We start from the raw sequence: 23241 nt of genomic DNA, 5'->3' as shown, positions 1-23241 counted from the left end.
TTATTCTGTATTTGGGTTGTAATTTGACTTTCATATCATTCAAGTATTTTTAGAAATCCATTTATTAGCTGCTGGTTTATATGATTTGAAATAAAATGAGGAAATCTATGTTTTTATTTATTAGTATTATTATTAGTGTTGGGAAAACTTATGTATGAGTTTTCATTTTATTTATTGGAATGTGCACTTCTTATCCTCATAAATTAGCTATTACAAATGTCATTAAACAAAATGATCTCAGTAACCTCATGCCTTCCTATATTCTCAGGGTTCACCAGAGAAAAAAGAACCAAAAGGAAACACACACACACACACACACACACACACACACACAGATATTTTGGGGATTGGTTCATGAGATCAAAGGGAATATCAGGCTTTTCTCTTCAATCCTCAATTGACTGAATGAAGGCCTACCACATAAGAGAAGGTGCTATGGTTTGGATGTGATCTGAGTGTGTCCCTCAATGGTTCATGTGTGGGAAGCTTGGTCCTCAATTCGGTGGTATAGAAGTGGTAGAACCTTTAATAAGTAGGGCTTAGTGCAAGGTAATTAGGTCACTGCTGGTACTCCCCTCAGAAGAGTTCAATGTAGTTTTCATGGGACCCCAGTTAGTTTCTACAAGAGTGGGTTATTATAAAAGTGTGAGCCTGACCCCTGATTATCTCTCTGGTTTCCTGTCTCACCATGTGATTGCTCTCACATGTGCTCCACCATTCTGATGGCATCCTCTATTAGGCCCTAATTAGAGGCCCAAACAGTGGGACCACCTGACTTGAATTTCCATGTCCAAAACTGTGTGCTAAATAACCTCTTGTATTTACCAAGTATCTAATTCCGGTGTTTTGTTATAACAATGGAAAATGGACTAATATGGACTATAATCTGCTTTAAAGTCTACTGATTTAAATGCTAAACCCATCTCAAAAATACTTCATAGAAACATCTAGACTGGTATTCAATAAAATGACCTATACAGGTTGATGCATAAAATTGACCATGCTTCCCTTCTTGACTCCATCACCTCCCATCAAGGATAGCATTACCCCTTCTAATTCCTGCTTTTCCACTTCTCAGTGAGTTATGTCCTCCCTATCTCCTTACCATGTTTATCCATCTTTCCATTTTAGATCTACACTGTCCAACACAGTAGATACTAGCTACATGTGGCCCTTTAAATGTTAATTATTAAAATTAAGTTAAATTAAAAATTCAATTTCTCAGTTGCACTAACTACATTCAGTTGCATAAAAGCCACATGTGGCTAGTGACTACCAAATTCATAAAGCAGAATGGAATATTTCTATCATTCTAGAAAGTACCATTAGATAGAGCTGCTCTAGATGGTTCTTCATTATATCTTGCCTTCATTATCTAAGCTTCTCCTCTCAATCTCATGATTTGTGGTCTCTCTTTTCATCTGCACAGTCACATAAATCCTCACTGAGAATTCTATGAAAAGACAGTTTGATGTGTTTTCATACTCTCCACAGAATGTTTGTGTATGAGTCAGGATAAGCAATGCAAACTTCTGAAACAAAACTCCAAAATACCAGTGGTTCAACACAACTAAGGTTTATTTCTTGCTCAAGAGACACTTAGATCCTGTTTGCAGTTATCCACTCTTTTTCCAGTGCCTGAGTTCTCCACTGGATCCTCTGCATTTAACTATCCAACTAATGGAAAACCGGTAAATTGTGCAGGATGTTTTGGGACCTGGCCTGAAAGTGTCTACATCGTTTCTGCTCATATTTCATCGGCCAAACTTGATCACATAGACCCACTTAACTGCTATAGATAATGAAAAAGTGTAGTCTTTCTGAGATACAAAGAGAAATTAAGCAGAATGCTGAACACATAATGTTGTATCAAAGCATGTAGAAAAATGCATTCTAAGTTAATGCATATTATTCTCCAAACAATAAATCACATACATGTAAAACCTTAAGGGTCACATAGTATATATTTTACATATCTAATATGCAACTATTTGGATAAAGTTTGAATTTGTCCTCCCAGATTGAAAGTTCATCCTCACTGTGCAATAGTAAGAGGATGGAAACTTAATCTGACTAAGGTGTTTAGCACCTTTGGAAGGTGCTCAGTATTAGAGAAAATCATTAGGGTGGAGTCCCTGTGATTGAATCCTGGTGGCTTTATAAGAAGAAAGAGAGACCAGAACAGATACACTTTCACATATGTGCTCCTTGTCTCTTGCCACTTGATGCTGTGTGCTACTTTGGGACCCTGCCTGAAAGAAGGCCATCACCAAAGACCAAACCAATGGGGATGGCTAAACTTGGGTTTTGAGTCTCTAGAACCATAGGCTAAAAGAAAACTCTTTTCTCTAAAACTTACCCTTGTCTGTGGTTCTTTGTTATTAGCAATAGAAGACTGATTAATATATCATACAAATAAATTTAAAATGTCAATGAGTTTCAAGGCCATACAAAGAAGGATAAGAGAGAGCTGGGGTTTTGGTGCAGTGGTTTAGTACTTGCCTAGCATGTGTGAGGCACTAGGTTCGATCCTCAACACCACATATAGATAAATAAAAATAAAGATTCATTGTCAAATAAATTTTTTTTTAAATAAAAGAAGGATGAGACAGATGGACTCTGGAGTAGGAATAAGCCTGTGTCCAAATACTACCACTAGCATTAGCTTGACAAACTACACTCACAGTGTGATCTTAGGCAGTTGTTTAATAATGTGATCCTTGAAAGGAATGTCATAGGTTTAAATGAAGCAATAAATGCTTGCATCAGTTAAGTCCTCAATGGCAGAAAGGGTTACACCTTTTATAAGTAGGGTTATACCTCTACTTATAAAACACAGGATGCAATGAATAATATGTCTACATAGTGATTACAAGATGAAATATTTTCCCATATCTCCTATGAGTTCAGTTGCATCACCTCTAAAATACATATGTTGAAGTCCTAACTCCCAATATCTCAGAATATGACCTTATTTGGAAACAGAGTTATTGCAGATGTAATTAGTTAAAATGAGGTCATAATGGAGAAGGGTGGGCCCTTAATCTGATTGATGCCTTTATACAAAGGAAGAACACTATGTGAACATCAAGGCAGGAGTTGGGGTCTATAAGCCAAGGAAACACCAACGATTGCCTGAAAACTACCAGCAGATAGATAAGAGGTATGGAGCCTCTTCACAGCCTTCAGAAAGAACCAACCCTGAAGATATCTGGATCTTGCTTTCTAGCCTCCAGAACAGTGACACAATAAATCTTGTTTAAGTCACCTAGTCTGTGGTGCTCTGATATGGCAACACTAATACAATAGAAAACTAATACAATATCCAATTAGTTGTTGATTCAGATATACAGGATTTAGTGTGTGGAGAAAAGTATGTGGTAAATGCATTTTAAAATGTATATTTCTAAAGTCAACTTTTTCATTCATTAATTAAATTGTTTCTGAGCTTCAAAAATGACAACTTCATGTGGTTTACCATAAGATTACATGATTACTGGGCTGAACCAAGGGTTTCCCTTTTTGTTTGCTTAATAGGGCTAATAGGGACACATATTTTAAACTAGAATTATTACACAGATTACTAGCTACATGACACTGGTCAGCTCCCTCACCCTCCCAGAACTTTTTTCTCCTCTTTAAAATAAGGGGGTGAGGCTATACTCCTCCTCCTCTCTGGCTAAGACATTCTGAGTCTTATAGAAAGCCTTGACAATCCAGCAGACTATGGCTCAAGTTCAGGTAGGTTAAAAACAGAGCTGCTTACAGTAATCAACTCTGATAATATAAAGGAACTGAAGAAAACTATTAAAAGAGATTGTTCCAGCAAATTAAATATTCAAAGTGAAGAACTCTGAATTATTAAAGTCTATCACCATTCAGAATGCATATTAACATAGGCATTTAACATATTTTCAATTTCAATTAAAATTTGCATTCTATTTATTATTGAATTACACTTAATTTTAGATTCTCCTAAAAATGGCCTAATAAATTACTATTATCATCCTAATACATGATACTAAATTTGTATCATCTGCTTCCTCTGTGCTATTTGCTGAAAATAATTAAAATAGTTACATTGTGGATTCCACCTCCCAATAGCTAACCTAAGTGGGGGTGGACCTAAATAAAATATCCTAAAAATGTAATACATATTTTTTTTTTTTTAGCAAGGGTTATAGTAAAATTTTGGTCACACTAAAATCAGTAAACAGTTGTATACTACTACAGACTCAATTTGATACAATGATTTGATATAGCAACTAAATAAAAGTCACATTAGTGCTACCCTTAGACTTAGGCAAGAGGATCTTGCCCCTAGCTTCTGTATATTATTAGCCTGTTCTGACCCTCCTCTGGCCACTTATATGAACAAGGCAAGGAGGCCCCAGGGACAGGGGACATGCCCATCAGAAGCTCACACACACATATCCCCTTGTAGGACACATTACAGGTCTCCATTCCCTGACATGTCCTGCTTAAAGAGGCCTTCAAAAACCTCTTTCCTGGTTCACTGAAGTGAACTTCAACCTGAAGTTCACCCTTAGGTGAAGAGAAGGTTGGCATCTAGACATCTGGGATTTATGGGTAGGGGGAGTGGGAAAGGCACACATATCTTTTCCCCTTTGTGAGATCCTTCATGGTGCAAGACTGACCCTGGGTGGGAAATTAGGGAGGAGACTGGGGAAGGAGTCAGAGAACAAAATTCCACCCTGGATTTCCAGGTTCTTATGAGAGCATATTGGTCAAGGAATGAGAAGAGGTAATCTTTTACTTAGTTTGTAATCTTGATTTGTAACCGTTCATATTTAGGCAGATAGTAGGAGGACCTCTGTCCCTATTCTTGCTCTGGACCCCAGGAATGTGAAAGGAAGGCTAGCTAAGTAACATCATAATTTTATATTGTTGACTGTTGAGTTCCATTGTTCTAATGATCAATTTACTAGCTTAAGTCACACCTTGCACATAAGTGAAATTAATGACTGAGAAAAGACACCAAAAGAAGTGAACAATAAGGGATTAAAGTTTCTTTTTCTTTTTTTTCTGCTCTGTTTTAGAATTGGTTGCCTTTCTTCAGAAAGCTTTTTGTCACATGATGATGGGTGATGATAAAAGCCAATGCTTTCTATGTGCTGGGTCCTCTTATAAACAATAACATATTAACTAATCTAATATCAAATTAGTCTTACTGTTACAGCCTCCCCATTTTACTATGAGGAAACCTGGGCTTCAGTAGGGTAATCTGTAGGTGACCACAGGTGGGCAGTGGAAGAGATGTGAGTCCAGGCCCTTCTGGGTCCACAGCTTCTGCTGGAGGATTCTACAGGTTGTCCGGAATACTGTCCATCAGAGCTATGTCTGCACAAATAAATGTCTGTTTCCCAAGTAACTAGTTAACAACCTTCCCCTCTCCACCCATGAGCTACAGCACCTGAAGCATTAAACACATCCTTGGAGACAGCACGGATTTTCAAATAAGGGGCAGAACACAGCTGTTTAGTACTTGGCGTTCTGTCTTTTGTGTGGCATACTGATTTACTTTTAAGTGCTGGTAAGAAAACAAGCTTACCACAGTGCTTGGCACTCAGCAAATCCTGAAAAGAAAAGAGGGAGCGGAAGGGGAAGGAAGCAAGAGAATGCATTTTGTAAAATTAATAACAATTTGTGAGAAATCTGAAGGATGAAGGCAAGTGAGACACAGTGGAGAAGAGGGAAGGGCACCTAGTGCTCAAGGCCGCTTACCCAGCCAACGGTTCAGAGGCCGCGAGCCTAACCCTCACCACGCCAGCGCTTGCCAGGCTCTCTGAAGACCTTCGCCCCGCCTTTCCGCGACGTCCCGCCTTCGCCCGCCACGGCACCCCGCCCCGCCGGGCATCTTGCCCCGCCCTCCACGGCGCCCCGCCCCCTGCGGGCGGCCTGGCCGCGTGTTTACCCGCAGTGCATGGTGGGGCGGTCTCCTTGGGCAACCGAGACCCACCGGCTGCCCAGCGGCGAGGCGGAGAGGGCGGGCGGAGAGGCGGCAACATGCACCGCGCCCCCGCCTCGTCCGCACCCCTGGCGAGCCCCGACTACTACGAGAGGGTGGGCCACCTCCAGCACGGGCTACGGGACAGGTAGGGCGACCAGGGGCGAGGGCGGGGAGTGGGCCCGCGCCTCTGAGGGTCTTCTGAATGCCCTGCCCTCCGTTCTTTCCCATTTCCCCCTGCCTGCCGTTCACCTGGGCCGGGGTCCGCCTGCGACGTCCCACAAGCTCCGGGTGGAGGCTGGAGTTCAAAGTTTGCCAAAAATACCCCTTAGGTTAGAGGTGCGCGCGCGGAGAAAGGTGAGATTCCCCTCCCCCTACAGCAACTAAAGCCGGGTACCCAGCTTGAGGATGCGACCGCGTCTCTGGATTTGCCCAGAAGTGAGAGTGGGAGTTCTCCTGCCTGTCACTCTCCATCAAGTCTTATGAATTTCTCTAGCCCCCCTACATGCCCCCTCCTCACTCTCTCTTCAAATTGTCATCCCACCTTGACAGCTGCACTGCATCAATGATGACAAGTCTAGGAACGCAGGCGGGAGAGAGAGTGAGTGTTTGTCAAACATATGGCCTATTCAAATGCTGGAGACATTTTTGGAGGGTAGCTGGGCCTGGCTAGATATCCAGGAAAAGGATGAAATTTCCAGCAAGAGAAGTTCAGCTTCCAAAGGATTCCTGTTGCCTTTGATTAAGACATGAAAGATGAGAACCACTGAAAACAGCTAGATCTAAGAGAGCATAAAGAGGGAAAATTATAAAGCAATTGACTATTAATAACCAAATGAAAGATAAGTTGTTGGAACTCTTATTTAGCTACTAAATTAATTGGAGTTAGAAATCTCATTAGTTGACAAGAAAGGAAATAGATTTTTGGATCTCTTGATAAACAAAACGTTTAATGAGTATTAAAAGTTACAAAATCATTCTAGTGAACAGGAGAGCTGCATATGTCACAATTCTAAAATGATAACAGTACAGTCATTACATGTAAGGTAAAGGCAGAAGTGATTTTGAAAAGGAATTGCATTCATCTTATGCTGGATTTAATTTTTGTCAATTACAGAGCATCTACAGCAGGCTTCCTTAATTGTCCTCATCATATTTTATCTTCTTTTGAACATCCTAGTTTCTCTCTAACATACTGCTATTCACCTACTCCAGAATCCTCTTCATCACCAAGTTAAAAAAAAACAAAACAAAACAAAACTCATTCCCTATGGAGCCTTCCTGGCCCAGATTCATTTTTTGTACCCTCAGCATTCCTATAGCACTCTCCATGGAGGCTTAAGTGGCTTGCTCTTTGCCTAGACTGAGAATTCTAGAGACACAGCAACCATATCTAGCTGAATTTTCAGCTGACAGTAGAGTACCTGTGGTGAGGGAGGTCCTTGATAAATATTTGTTGAATTTATGGTAGAAATTTCAAACTCATCCAGCTATGTCTAGGAGTTGTGAATATCTTATATAGAACTGAGCAGCCACATATTGTGACTAAATAATGACCATTTTCCAGCCAGCCAGGTAGAGTGGTTCCTATGATATTTCCAAGATAATCTTGAGTGTTTGCATATACCCAATAATTAAAAAACAAGATAATTTATTTCAGTACGGTATTACAGTATTTTTTTAAAACTTGGTATCTGTTCTATTCGAAGAGTGGCTTAGTTATCCCAGGCCTTAAGTTATTTGTGCCTCTCAGCCAAAGATCTGATCTTAAAATGTTACTGATGTAAATAGCATTCTTTCTGAACTAAGTTAATTGTGAATTATTTTTGCTTCCTATGCTAGGAACACCTGGCTGTTTACAGTATTTATGGTACAATAACTGTGAAATGATTGCCCACTTTTTGTTTAACGCTTATTCCTTTTAATTATTAAGCAAGGTGAGATTGTTGAAATTAAGAAATTCAAGTTAAATTTTATGTCTTTATTCACAGTTCTGGTTTTAGAGATTTGTTTACTTTTAATTCAGTACACATCTCATTTTTCATTTTAAGAATCCATAACTAATTCTAATTAATGCACATTACACACAAGATAGAGGCAAATAACTTTAAATACATAGAAAGCTACAGTAAAAGCATGGAAATCCAAGTTCTAGTCCATGACCAGTTGTGAGATATTGAGCAGGTCATTTGGCCTTTCTAAACCTTGGTTCTGCCCCAGAAATAAGGGAACTTGACTAATAAGATCACAGATTTTTTTTCTACCCGAGTAATGAGTGTGAAAGTTTTTTTTTAATTGAAAACTAATTTTACAGAACAGTACATAAAGAATATCATTGTTCATGTCCTATTTGAATGTTTGGGTGTACCTTTTTTTAAAAAAACCAATCCCATTGACCACAGGATTCACTCTGTCCCAAAATTTCCCAAAAATTCTAATCATTTCAAAGGTTGCAACCTAGGTAGTAGTCACAGATACTTAAAATCAGAAACTTCTGGTAAGTGGGAGTTTAAAAATAAGACAAAAACAAATGAACAGCAACAACAAAACACCTTTTATCCTTTCTCAGCCCTGTTAGAGGTGGTCAGTGAAATGTTAGCTGATCTAATAATCATGCCTTTCCCTTGTAACTTCCATGTTTCAAGCCCAGGTCATCTTATCTGTATCCTCCCATAGATGGTATCTTATAGTCTGAATGTTTTCCTGTGTGTAATACTATTTTCTTTGCTGTGTGGTAAAAGTCAGTAATTGAATTTAGAAGAGTCTAATGGAGTGATTTGTTATAGTATGTATGGTGCATACAAGCATGGTAGAAACATAAGTGGAATTGACTCTTAGAATTATTGTATGTAAAAACATCCTTTTAAAGGGCCCATTAACCAGTTCATTTCTTTTCAATGCCAATATTGATTCAAGGCGGCATATTGTAGTCTAGAAATTGACACAGATCTTAGTTGAATAAAGCTGAAAACGATGGAGAATTGTGTTGTTGAAGCAAAAACAGAATAACGGGTGGCTTGAAAGGATGTAATTCAGCCATATAGGACCACCCAGCTGTATAAAACTTCATAAGATCCAGAAGAGGAAGGTGTATAGGGGACTGAAAACGTGGACTATATAAGTATCCCAGAGCAGGATGTTTCAAGATTCTGAAGTAGAAACTTAGTATGTAGGAATTATAAGGTAATCCAACAACAGGCCTTTCCCTGCCTTTTCATTGGAATAAATATCCAGTTTTAAGTCTTACATCTGAAACAGATGTAAAGGACTTAGCATTCAGAGGTGCTGCAGCACAGATGAGGGAGTTAGCAAATGGGTCATTGATAAAATTAGTGACATTTTGCCTAAAATAGAGGACAAGAGGGTTTGATTTTGTTTTTTTAGTATATGAAATGTTCTGATAGAGTGTGACCAGCAGATGTGTGCATCTACTGAAGAGACAATAGGAACAAAAGTTTTGCTTTCATTATTACAAAGAGCTTGCAGCTTGGGAGCAAGTCTTGGATTTCCAGAGACTGTGATCATTTTTCACTCAATGCCATAGATTAATTTTTTAAAATTACTTTAAAGTAAGTTCAAGGTTACAGAAAAGTTGCAAATGTGGGACAGAGACCTACAGTATTCCCCTTACCCAGATTCTTCAACTACTGTTTTATTACATTTTCTTTTTTTTAAATTTATTTTTATTGTAAACAAATGGGATACATCTTGTTTCTGTTCGTACAGGAAGTAGAGGAATACCATTTGTTACATTTTCATTTCTCTATCTACCTATCTGAAATCATTAGTCTTTTTGGAACCATTGACAGATAGGATGCCCCATTCCTCCTAAAATCTCTAGTGTGTATTTCCATAAATCAATGATACTTTTATATATAATCACCATACAACCCCCTCAACCAGTATTCATCCAAGAGTACCAATCCATAGATTACCAGCAGATTTTACCAGTGTTCCTGATGATGTACATTTTTCTTTTCCAGCCCAGGATTTCATCCAGAAACCCAGACTGCATTTTGTTTACCACCTCTCTTCAGCCTCCCCCAGTCTGAAATGATTCCTCAGTTTTTCACCTTTCAAGTTTTTGATAGTTTCATAGAGTTCAATATTTGTTCTAAAGAGTGACCCTCAAACTGAATCCCTCTAATGGCTCCTCATGAGCAGACTCCAGTCATGCATTCTTGGCAAGAATACCATAGAAGTGAAGCATTGCATTGGAGGCACAGAGTCATACATAGATGCACTTAAAAGTCTCTTTGTCCTACTAATTTAATGACAAATTGCCCATACTACCCATTCATTCTTTTTTTGTTATCATTGTTCTTTTTAGTTATACATGACAGTTCATTCTTAATGAACTAAGTATTCAATTGATTTATGAAATCTTTGAAGGGGGAAGAGTGACTAATAAAAATTTCTAATGCTGAATTTGTTTTCACAGTCTTTAGTTAATGTTAACTTAGGTTAGCAATTTGTATTCAGTTAGGTGAGATTGAAGCTCAGACTTTGGTGGTGGTTAGATGGAACCCTCTGTGGCTGAACCTGCCAAGAACCCTTCTTAGGAATTAATGACTTCCCATTCATAGTTTTGTCCTCCAGCCTCTTGGTTTTGGCTACTATTGCCTTCTTTGCTGCCCGTTTTCTCTAACTTCTTTCCTAGGCTTTCTCCTTTAGCCCACAGCCAGCACTCACCTGAACATCACAGGTTGAGTCTTTATTAGTAGTAGCTGACAAGTAAGGGTGACATTAGAAAATTATAAAAAGAAATTTCCTCAAATTTGAAGTGATTGTATTAAGTGACTCATCAACTATGAGGCCAGATTTGTTTTTCAGAATCCTCTTCTAAACTCAGCTATTTGGCTGTGCTCCAGCTTGTCTGGTTGGGAGCAAGAGGAAGCTACCAATCTTCAGTCCACAATGGATTTGGAGAAGAATCATGTCCAGGCCTATGTTCAAATGCTGCTGACTTGGAGAAAACTGACCATATTTTATTTTATTGATTTATCTTCATTGTTGTCTGTCCTTCCCCTGGAATGTCATCTGCCTTAGGGCAGGACTTTTGGCTGACCATGTTAGTCTCGAGACTTAGAACAGTGCCTAACTCAGCATAGGCATGCAAGAGATGCTTGTCAAATTAATGAAATTGCTTCTCAGCCTTTCCTTGGTGAATTTTTCCCCGACTTTGGAGAATCTTGTTTTTGCTTCATATTGGTGTCTATTTGTTTTCTAGTCTTTCAAAACCATGTGATTTTTGAAGGAGATCGTGGTCTAAATTTATCAGTTTATTACTTATCAATATAATAATTTATAAGATGTTTTCTTTTTGTATAATAGTGAAAAGAAGAGGTTGGACCTGGAAAAGAAACTTTGTGAATATAATCAGTCTGATATATGCAGGTAAGAGATGCAGTGGTGACAGTTTTCAAGCCAGTTTTCATATGTTAATCATTTATGTCATAAATTCTGTAGTTGAAATATTTTTACCATTTTTGTGTATGTAGCATGTAATTATTTGTAGTAAATGCTGCAATTTAATATAATCACTATCAGTAAAATTATTTTAATCATTTAGTATTTGTGTTATTTTAAGACCATTTTGCTTAAGTATTTTAATGTGAGATACAGTATATAGTCTTATCTTTTTGGTTACAATTTAAACATATTGAGCTTCCGCAGTGATTAAGGCATATAACAATAATAGCCAATCTTTGAAGAAAATTGCCGTAGGCAGGATAACCTGGTGTCTCATTTGTTTATGTATATATGAGAATGACTATTAAAAGTATTATAAGCAGTAGGTAACATATATATGTATATTTATGTGTATTTACATATACATGTAATATATGTTATGAATAGATTTTTAATATTCTTATTTTATTAAACTTCATCCTTAAGCCAAATGGATAGCATTGCCTCCTATATAATTCATATGAAGAATTTCAGTTTTTTGAGCTTTTCAACATGCTGTTGCCCCTGTCTGGAATGTTTTCTCTATATCTCTTCATTCTTGCTTTTCCTCAGTTTGGGTTAACTTTATTCGTCTTTCAGGTCTTAGCTGAAAACTTATTTCCACTGGGAAGGCCTCCCTGCCCCTTTCAACTAGGTCAGATTGCTTGGTCTAAAAAAGTTTCTTTAGTTTGCCTCATAGCATTTATTGCAATGTTTTTACTTACTTTTTTGTTTTCCTGTTGACTATAACTGGATATATGAATAATCATTCATATATGGATGAATGGATGACTTACTTATGTAATCAGTTTTGAAGGTTAATGAATAGCAGAAGGCATGGTTACTATTGTACCTACTCCAGGTAGATTCTGAATACTACCACCAGCTTACAGAAGTTCTTGAGTATGAAAGACAATATGTCAGGGTCTACCTCCATCACTGTCATTTGTGTCAAAAATATATGTGCAGCAATAGAACCAGTCTTAAATTTTTTGTTCAGTAAGAAAAGTGGAGACAGCCAACCATAGCCAGAGCACAGCATTATTAGCACTATAATTTCTTGAAAATTGTTGGCTTAGTGTTAGAAGATTAAGGTCTCTCATTAATTAATTTTGGAAACCTCCAGCATCTTTGCGAATTTGTGTTTTGAGAATAAGTTTGTTTGTGACTTTTTAAACTATTTTGCTTGGTGAAAGAATATTGAATAATATTTATGCTGTTCAACAGGCACTCTTACAGTTTAAATATTTGTGAAGTATTAAGAATCAGAATTAGCAGTGTCGGTACCATGAAGAGTAGGCTGTGCAACTTGAGCTATCCAGTATGTCTTTTGATATTAAACTTTGAATAAAAGTCACTAAAGGTTTTTTTTCACAGTTTAAGTAGCTTTATAATCCCTAGATTATTATAAAATATTTTTAAAATATTATAATGTCTAAAAATATTTTTTACATTATCTAAATGAAACTTTTCTGGTATTTCAAAATTTCTTGATTTTTTTTTGGATTGTGGTTTATAGTTTGATTCTATTTCCATATGACCGAGTAATTTTCAAATTGTTTTATAAAAAATGTCAGTGGGCTGTGCATCTGAAAATGACCCATAGACACCACTCTTGAAATCCCATTTAATTTTGAGAAATAAATCCATATAAATCTTTATTTGACTGTTATCGTGTACTCTTATATACATTTCTCAGGAGAGTTTTGCCATGATGTAACCTACATGAAATCTTAGTGATATCATATTCATTTTCTCTAAAAAATATACACGTTCTATCCTTTAGATCTTAGTGTTTGGGTAAAATATCTTAGAGTTCATTTTTTCATTAACAATTTTGTTAAAGAATATGCTTCTGCTTAGGTTTGTCAGAGTCTAACTCCCTTGTTAAAAACTTTTTATTTCAGAGTTAAGCTGAAATATGTAAAACTGAAAAAATACCTGAAGGAAATATGTGACTCTGAAAAGAAGGCTCGTACTCGAAACCAAGAATATTTAAAGCGATTTGAGCGTGTTCAAGCTCATGTTGGACACTTTACCACAAATACAGAGAAGCTTCAAAAACTGAAGGTGATATTTTGTTTTGTTTTCTTTTTGTTTTGTTTTGTTTTGTTTTTGGTACTGGGGATCAAACCCAGGGATGCTTAACCACTGAGCTACATCCCCAGCCCTTTTATTATTTTATTTTATTTTGATACAGGGTTTTGCTAACTTACTTTGGGCCTCACTAAGTTGCTGAGGCTGGCTTTGAACTTGTAATCCTCCTGTCTCAGCCTCCCGAGGCTCTGAGATTACAAATGTGCACCATTGCACTCAATTAAAAAATAAAAAATAAATAAATAATTACAAAATTTAAAAAGATTTTTTTTCAAATTGGTGGCAGTCACTAATATTCAGTTGTTTGTGTATAAGACTAAGTATCAGCTTTTTTTTGTAAATTATCACATGACCAATATTGATCAGAAACCTTTAAGTTGCATTTTCTAATATTCCTATTATAGTTGAAGAATTAATGGAATATTACAACACAGGCAAGATCTCTAGTCAGTACAAGGTGTAGGATCTGCCGTGCTATTTATTGAAGGAATGATTGAATGTGAGCAGCATTAGGGTTTCCTTTAGAAATTGCTTCCTTCTTTAAAGAATCCTATTTATGTGGTCTGGGCTCCTTCAGGTTAAGCATGCACTAGGGTAGTCCTGAGGGGTAGAAAAGGCCCTGGGGGTTCTTTGATACTCCTGGGCTATGTGGCCCAGAGGGACTGCTTTCTGAGACCATCTCAGATTCTGGCACCTTATTCCCCTCCAGTACTTGACTTCCTGCTGCTCTACAAATTAAGCTAAGTGTGGCAGGCCAGGAAAGAGACATTCTTCCTTAGTATTTGCCCTGATTAGGTTTGTTGCCCAAATTAACCAAATAAACACTAGTTACAGGAAGAATTGGCTTGTGTATTGCACTTTCTTTTTGCTCCACCAGTTTTTCTGTAGCTTAATTTTATTGCAGAAATTTCAGATACCCAGAAAAATTGTAAGAATTCTTATAATGAACATTTATATGTTCTCTACTTAGATGCAACAGTTTAAGAAGTTTGCTGTGTTGCTTTTTGTGTGCCATTTTTATTTTTTTCCCTGAGCCATTGCACGTCTGTTGCATATATCATGACATTTTTCTCCTGAGCATATGAGTGTGGGTCTCCTGAAAATAAGAGTTGACTCCTACATAATCATAATGCATTGTCACATCCAAGAAAATTAATAATACCATAATATGATTTAATATAGAGCTCACATTCAAATTTCCTCAGTTCTCTCAAAAAGTATCTTGTATTTCCAGACCATGAGCCCACTATTGTTTGTTGTATTGTGTTGTTATTGTCCTTTTTTAAGTTTCTTTTAATCTGATTTCACCTCCTGTGGCCTACCATTCCTCCTTTTTTTCTTTTTCCATGACACTGGATGTTTTGAAGGTAGGCTAACTGTTGACCATTGTGTATTTCCCCATTTTCCTGTAAATTGGAAATGTGGTTTAGGCCAGCATTGCCCAAAAGAAATTTCTACAGATAGAAATGTTCTATATCTTTGCTAATGCTAATACAATGGCTACTACTCATGTGTGACTACTGAATCATTAAAATGTGAATTGTGACACTGAGGACTGTATTTTTAATTCTGTTAACTTTAATTAAATAGTCACAGACAATATTATACTTACCACAGGATCCCATCAGGAGGCCCATCATATAAGGTCCTACCTGAGTGATGCTGACTTTGGTCCCCTGATTAAGGTAGTGATCTCTAAATGTCTTTATTGCAAGTTATCTTTGTTCCCCTTTCTAAGTAGTAAATTATTTATGGAAGGATGTTTTGGCACCACTGGACTGTCATGTTCCTCACTAGACTTTACCTAGTGGTTTTGGGATCTGTTGATGAATCTTGCCTGAATCAATTATTACAGAGGAGATTGTGAAATGGTGATTTTTCTGTTTTATCTTCTGGTAGCTTACTTTCGTCTGTAACAAAGAGCATTTTCTTCCCTCCCCTACTTATTCTCTTTCTTTTTTTTAATATCACAGTGGACTTGTGAATTCTTATTTAATCAGCACATTATCAATTACTGTAATTATTTTTTGTTGTTCCTGTTGTCCCAAACTTGGCCAGTGGGAGTCTATTTTAGGGTGCTGCGTATGGTACCAGGGCTTTGTGCATGCTTAGCTTGTGTTCCACCACTAAGCTATACCACCAGCATGGAGAGTCTCTTTAGATTGGCTCCTGTGTCTTTTTGACACAGCCCCTTTACTTCTGAGCCTTCTTTGCTTTGGATATAACAACATATTCCAGGTTTGCCCAATATTTTCCCTGCCTTAGAAATCTATCTAGACTTTTGCCCAAGGAGCTATGGTTGCTCTAAGCAGGGAATGGTGTTTAGCAACCAAGCTTGGAGGCTAACTATGCTCAATCCTTAGCTAGTTTTGACTATAGCACTCCAGTTTTGTCTCTTAGTAATATTCAAGTTTAATGTTTAAATTTCAAAAGCCACTTTTTGGAGATTTCACAGAGAAAATAAAAGTGGTAGACAAAGCAGGGAATTTTGCCTTCCCAACAGAATACAGGACAGAGTAGAAAATATCCTCTTAAACTTTCATATTGAGACTTGTTTAAATATTGATTTCTCATTATAACCAAATGTGAATCAAGGAATTTCAAAGATCATCATTTGCAAATATTTTTATAGTGAGAATATTAGTTGTGAATCATAGGCTAGATAAAAAAAAGAACATATATGATGAGCTACTAAAGGATATGGGCATAGGACACAATTTTAAAGAAAAGAATGACAAATAATATTTATAGAAATATGAAAAGCTTTATTCATAAACATGGTTCAAAAATTGCATAAATTTTTTGAATTTTGGATAACAAATGCCTTTTTAAAAATGATTCTGCCAATGGCATAAAAGAGCAGATTATGTAGCTACAGTTGTGAAAGACATGAGTTCCACGAAGAACTTGTTCTTTAGCCATCACCCTGAGTCCAAAGCCAAGTGCTTCTTGTGGATATCTATAAAACCAGACAGTGGTGTCAGCAACCCAGCCAGTGATACCATTAGTTCAGTAGGCTGGACATTAAGCAGAGGTTCAGAGAACGGGATGTTGGTCCTTTGTGTCTTCTCATTTCTTTCTGCTGCTTTCTTTTGTGCCAGTGTCTGTTGATGACCTTAGATATGATGGAACCGCTTGTCTCCTGTTAATGTTTCTGCACTCAGGTATCAGATCTTTACCTCCTTTGTTGACCAACCTCAAATAAATCTTAGGAGAATGGTGTCCATAGTGCATTGCCTACACACCTGAAATGCCAAGGATATTTCCTCTTGAGTAGTGTACACTTAATGCAAATGAACTTCAAATGAGAATTTGAGAAAGTGAAACAAAATGAAGCAGTGTGGGAAAGGTGGGTATTTTGCCCAGATTATGCTAAGATTTCTCCCTCTTTGTCAAAATGGGATGAACCCTCATTATTATATGTGTAATGTTAAAATATTTTAAAATGGGGTAAAAGCTGAAAAGAATTTCAACTGATTTTATGAATCATAATATGTTTTCTGAGGGCCCAAAATAATTTTTAGGGCTTGCTAAGGATATTGATCTTTTAAATATTTTAAGAATATTGTGTGACTGTGTTGCTACTTGTCAGACAGTTGAAGAGACTGAATAAACTCAATACAAAGTTGTAAATTTTATTATTAATAGCGCAATGTGAAGATTGTGTTTTTCATTCCCTCATTCTGCCCCCAGCTCCCAGCAATAGCTGTTTTTGTAGAGGCGACCCCAGTTGGTCTTAACTTAGAGCAGTTTTTCCCAGGTGCCCTTTGTCCTTGTCTCAGGTTGGGTTCTTCCTAGGTAAACCCTGATATAAGGATTTGACTCTAAGTTGTTTATTTGTCAGATGAAGGCACATTAGTAGGCAAATGGGGAAATGAGGGCACAGGGCATGTTATTGAGCCAACTTCTACAGTAGGCACTGAAGCTTAAACATACAGGGAAATTCTTTGGCAAGTGGTTAGAAGCATTTGGGATATGTATACAGTAATTCCTGAGCAGCATGGATTGAGAACTGATAAGTGGAGGTACAGGTGGTAGGGAGCCAACTGTATGCTCCTGTGGGCAGAGCAGCCTCCCTGGGTTCTGAGGAGCCTTAGGCACAGAGACCCAAATACTGGAATTTGGAAACACCCAGAAAGGTCCCAGGGACATATGTACAGCATTGCCAACATGCACATAACTCCCCTCACAGCAGCAATGCCATGCATGGAGCTGGCATATCAGGGCATTCAAGGAGGGTCCCTATACTAGGTGAGAGTCATCACCTGGGTGTATCTCTCCTCTGCCTAAAGTGCTATGCCAGTATTTTCAGGACAAACCCCAGATGCTGGTCTCTGCCTGCATACAGCCCATCTAGCCTCAGTCTTACATATAGTTTCTCCCTCCCTCTCTCTCTCTCTGCCTCTCCCTGTTTCTCTCTCACACACAAATATTCAGATGTGTACATTTTTTCTACCCCATCTCTCACTGACCAGTCACCATCTGTTTATTCCCATTTCTGTGTCTCCTTCTCATTTCTTTCCCCTTCCCTATTTCTGTCTCCTTGACTGTCCCTACCCACAATTCCCCACCTCTTTCTCCCCTACATCCTCTAGCTTCTTCACCTTCATATCTTCCCACTCTTTCTCTACATATTTTATCTCCTGTACACATGTGTACTTGCTTTCTCTCATGTGCTTTCTCTCTAACATATAGATACTTACATACTCATACTTACTCTCATGTATCCTCAGTATTTTAAACCTGCTGGGCAATTTAGATTTCTTTGAAATTTTCACATTATCTTATAACCTTTTTCAACTAGAAGGCCTTCTCCCCTGACCTGCCTTAGGTCTGTGTCATAATTAGTAAGCACTTCCTTCATGGTATTATAATTATTTACATGTCTGTTTTCCCCCTTCACTGTGAGTTCCTTGTCTTATTATTTCAGTGCTCTCAAATGTCTGACCCAGAATATGGCATGCAGTAAGCACTCAGTAAGCATTGAGATTCCCTCCTTGACTGAAAATTAATTCCACCATATTTTTTGTCTCCTTCTCTTATGAACCATGAACAGCTGTGAGAGAACTAATGTGGAATTGGTTATACCAAATGTTACACCTTCCCAGGAAGCATTTGTGCTTAATAGCAGAGGCATCCTGAAAAGTTGTCACTATTAAAAGATGTGATTCTCCTTGACAATTCTGTCATTAGGTTATGTGTGCTGAAAGGGGATAAAATTAGAGAACAGTTCTCTTGAGCTCTCATTTAGACCCCATATCTTTTGCTTAAAGTTCACCATTTGGAAGGAAGCACATATATTGGTAAAAATAAAGGAAGAAAAAAACTGAACTATAGTCTCATGTTTCGTATTCACCTAAGAATCAAATTTACTTAATTATACCCATTTCTTCAACTGTAATATTAGGAGGCAAAGCCACCAGATCTTAAATATCTGTTCAGTTGAACTATTTACGTTTCTATAATTGAGAATTAACTGTGCAATCCCAAAGACCAAGTGAAAAAGGAAGCTTGTGAAAAAAAGGTAGTGGTGGCACCATCAGGCAAACAGCAGTGTGACAGAAAAAAATGAAAGGAGGGAAAGTGAAAATATGGAAGAAGGAAGCATAAAGGAAAATGGGAGTATGATGCTCATGGAGAGGTATCTCAATGATCTGAAACATCTGCAAGAACTTTCTTCTCCTCTTCCCAGCTCATTGTTAACAGATTTTTGTGATTAAGCTGAAATAAATTGTGCAGTGAGGAACTGAATGGGAATATCCTCTTAACATTTAGGTGGGCAGCATCAAGCCAAAACCATAAAGCAATACAGTAATGAGAAGAGTGAGTTACCAGGTGGGCTAATTCAATGCTCTTGTGTTTATTAAAACAGATTTTATTTCCCAGGTTTGAGCAAAGATGAGGGCATTATCCTTAGAGAAACCAGGCAATGCTACTGGGGCATGAGTTGTTTAGCCCATGAAGCAACAAATCTGACCATGAAAAGTCTAGGTCACATGGCAGGAAGGGAACAGGAATACATTCCAAACCTGATGTATTGTGAAAACAGGAGAAACACAAGAGGGCCTAATTGGAGAAGAAATTAGGAATGGAACACAAAAGACTGACAATTGTTGATGGAGGTGCAAATAAAGTCCTGTACTCTGATGTTGCATCAGATGTTTTTAACTGGGAAAGTCTTAGCAAGATTCATCTACATAGTATTTTCCAAACTTAAAAAAAGCTGTAAAGTAGTAGAATCCTTTGTTTATAATGCAGTTAGAGGAAAATGGGACTTGGGAACCTCTGGGCCCCATACAGCCTAGTTGAAAACTCCGTCTCTCCAGTCCTAGAAGGCAGATTTCATTGTTAAGAACCAAGAAAAAATAAAAATAAATATGTAAAAATAAAAGGCAAAAAAGAGAACACAGTACTTTTAGGTAGTGATGTGTCTTCCTGGTAGATGCAGAGTTATAGTCTTATCAATTTGTCAGTAGTACAACTCTGGTTTCAAAATGCATTGAACAGTTTTTCTGTGCATCAGTCATTTAAAAAAAGAGTAATCTATAGTTCAGTAAAATTTTCAGTTATATTAAGAACAATCTAACTTGGGTTCTTTAAGACACTTTTCTTACTCTTTTTATTTTCCTTGGTACTGGGAATTGAACTCAGGAATGCCCTCCTACTGAGCTTCATCCCCAGCTGTCTTTAATTTTTATTTTGAGATGATCTCACTAAGTTGCCCAGGCTGGCCTTGAACTTGTGATCCTCCCGCCTCAGCTTCTGGGATAGCTAGGGTAGCTAGGATTTCAGGCATGTGCCAAAATACCCAACTTTTTTTTTTTTTTAAACTATTCTTTAGGAAGCCTTTATGCTATTATCACTTCTGTTTTTCTTCAACATAATGAATTGAATAAAACTCATGTTTCCATAAGAAAATGTTCTGTCTTTGGAAGGTATGACTTAAATGATCCCCTAAGAACAATATCAGGTACAAAGCCCACTAATCTCAGAGAGCAAAAGGAAACTTTTGTAGACACAAGAAAAAATTTTTGTTTAATTTCTAATTAGATATCATAATCCATTTCCTCTCCCTTTTTAAGGATACTTTCCTTTGAAATTTGTAAAGTATACCTGTTTAAGACTCTTGAAGTTAAAACTAAATATCTCTAAATTCAAAGGAGTAGATGTTTTACAATGTAAACTGTATTTTCATAATTGCCTTTTTTCTTTACCTTTTATTGGTTTATTGTATAATTTGTACTGACCTTATAAAACTTCAGTTAAGTATCTGTTTTATCTATTTAGATTATTATTGCCCTCTATCATGTTTTTTTGTGTGTTTGTTTTTGTTTTTTTGCGGTGCTGGGGATTGAACTCAGGGCCTTGTGCTTGCAAGGCAAACACTCTACCAACTGAACTGTATCCCAGCCCCCTCTATCATGTTAATAGCATTTTGCTACAGAAAAAAATCCCTGTTATTAAAAATGGGACAGCATATAATATCTTTTAAAATACTTTGAGAAAAACAAATCAGTTTGGGCTATTATTGCCTGTGCATTTTTTATGTGTCAAAACAAAGCTCGAGGCTATTTACCATTTTGACTGAGAACTGAAGAAATAGCTTTCTAATTTGATTATCTCAAGGTGTGTTTCTTAACTTTTTAAAAAATTTATTGGTTCTTTTTTATTATCATGTGTGTTTCTAATTACAGTGAATAACTGCCTTATTTAGAAAATAAGAGTGATAGTTATCTGTGGTGGACCACAACCAGTGACTTTTTTAAGGCTTTGATTACTAGTGTACTGAATCAAAGTGCTTTTTTATGCCTTGCATTTAAGAAACGTCATTTGATGATCGAATCATTTTCATCAATTACAGTGTGGTAATGATGCAGATGTTCTTTATGTAGTTATTAGTACCAGAACAAACTTGATTCTTATGATACTGATGACCGTCTGCAGTATATTTCTAATCCTAGACAATGGAATTTAAGTTGATGTCTAGCAAATAATATACATAATTGTTGTGACCATTAGGACTGTGATATGATGTAGATGTCATGTAGATAAAAATCAGTATGATTTTTTTCCCCTTTAAGATATAACTTTTCAAAGAAAACACCGCACTGTCAAATGTTTTACTTTCATAATCAATAACTAGATTTTCATGATAGCATAATGAAGCTGTTAAATATATCAAGATTTTATCCCCTAAATAGATTTTAAAAACTAAGTAAAATTGCATTAAACCTTGTTTTATTTAAAAAAAAATGTAACATTTTATTGAATTCAACTTTTGGTGTATGTTACTTTGAAATTATCTATTTCCTAAGAGATGTTGAATTTTTTGACAGCTTCAGCCTTTACTTTTTACTTCCCTGTTCTTTTATGTTGTTAAGACTGCAAGATATGAATAAGTTGTAGTTAATAATATCCAGCACAAAATCAATCTTTGTTTTTATTCAGATTGAATATGAGTCTCAAATTAAGAAGATGCAGCTACTCTCAAAAGATAACCTGGGAATAAAGGGTGAACTGAAAGATGAAGACAGAGAAAAGGTAATAAATTAAAATGATAAAATTTGTAGATGATTTCGAGAATGTTCATATTTAAGATGTTATTTTAAATAAATAAGATCTTTTTTATTAAACTTTAAGTGATTAAAGATTTTTGCTTATATCATATTGTTCTAATGTCTAGTTTAATTACATGGGCTGAAAGGCAGTCACTTTGGGGTTAAGATTTAGATTCCCAAGAAAACCTCAGTGTTGTTAAATTGTGTTTTTCTAAATAATGCTTTGTAGCTACTTTTTTTCTATTTGAGAAATGTTTTAAATGAAAATGTGGCATTTTGATTCTTTCCTTTGTGTATATAATTTTGTACATTTTAACCTTCTCACAGAGGAAGTGGCAAGAAAAGATTGCATATCTAAGCAATAGACAAAAAGACCGGCGTGGAATACTTAAATAAATTCTGCTATGTATCTGCCATAATGCAGGCTTCTAATCCTCCTGCCTATCTCCATATAAATGATTCTGTTCAAGACCATAGATGTTTCTTCACTAAAAGCAGTAAAGCTCTTTTAGATGAAATGTCTAAAAACATCTTGTAATAACTTGGAGCATGCTGGCAAGAGTAGTCACTTGTGACTATATGTGAAACCCCCTCAGCCAGTCGATATTGTAATAAGCAAAAATGGTAGCATCACTCCATTATTCAGAAAAGCCAACAGCGTGCTTGTTCCTTAGGCTGCAGCATTCATTAAGAAAAGCTTACTGGGCTGAAAGCTGGAAACAGATGATAACGGGATATGATTTTCATATTTAATGCTTTCCTTGGAAGAGTATGTGTGCTACAGATTGATAGAAGAATCAACTGCTACTTTACTAAAAGACTTTCAGGTTTGCCCTATAGCTACCGATGGAATCATTCAGCCAAGAAATTAACTTTTTCTCCTTTTACCTGCTTTATATATCTGCTAAGCAGGCTGCCTGGCTGCCAGTAAATGTTATTATGCAGTTAACTGTTTGGTATTTAAGACTCTTATCAGAAAAGAAACAGAGGCCACACTATTTTGTTTTTATAGTAGGAGGAAGGTTTTAGTTTTTCTTTCTTCCGTGCATTAGCAGGCATTAATCTGAGTTTATAGGAAGTTTTAGTTTTCCTTCCCCATAGATTAAAAAGTTAAAAAAACCTAGAATTTAGGGCATTCTTTAAACTGTAAGATACAAAATACCAGGC

General features: G+C 36.8%; 1 protein-coding gene across 3 annotated transcripts in view; it reads left to right on the top strand.

The window, feature by feature from the left end:
- The first annotated feature begins 5907 nt into the window (after positions 1-5907).
- Positions 5908-23241, top strand: part of KIZ (kizuna centrosomal protein) — a 128183-nt gene continuing 110849 nt past the window's right edge. Inside the window, exons 1-4 of one of the 3 annotated variants that reach the window (XM_079123560.1) lie at positions 5908-6116; positions 11303-11365; positions 13327-13489; positions 21965-22057. In XM_079123560.1, coding sequence (XP_078979686.1) covers positions 6028-6116; positions 11303-11365; positions 13327-13489; positions 21965-22057 — 408 coding nt within the window. In that variant the 5' untranslated portion in view covers positions 5908-6027. Of the gene's footprint in view, positions 6117-11302; positions 11366-13326; positions 13490-21964; positions 22058-23241 lie in introns of those variants that run through there. The other 2 variants (XM_079123559.1, XM_079123561.1) reach the window with 2 other exon arrangements.

This window comes from Sciurus vulgaris, assembly GCF_902686455.1.
Source record: "Sciurus vulgaris genome assembly, chromosome: 2".
Taxonomy (NCBI): domain Eukaryota; kingdom Metazoa; phylum Chordata; class Mammalia; order Rodentia; family Sciuridae; genus Sciurus; species Sciurus vulgaris.
This window is presented reverse-complemented; position numbering and strand designations above follow the sequence as displayed.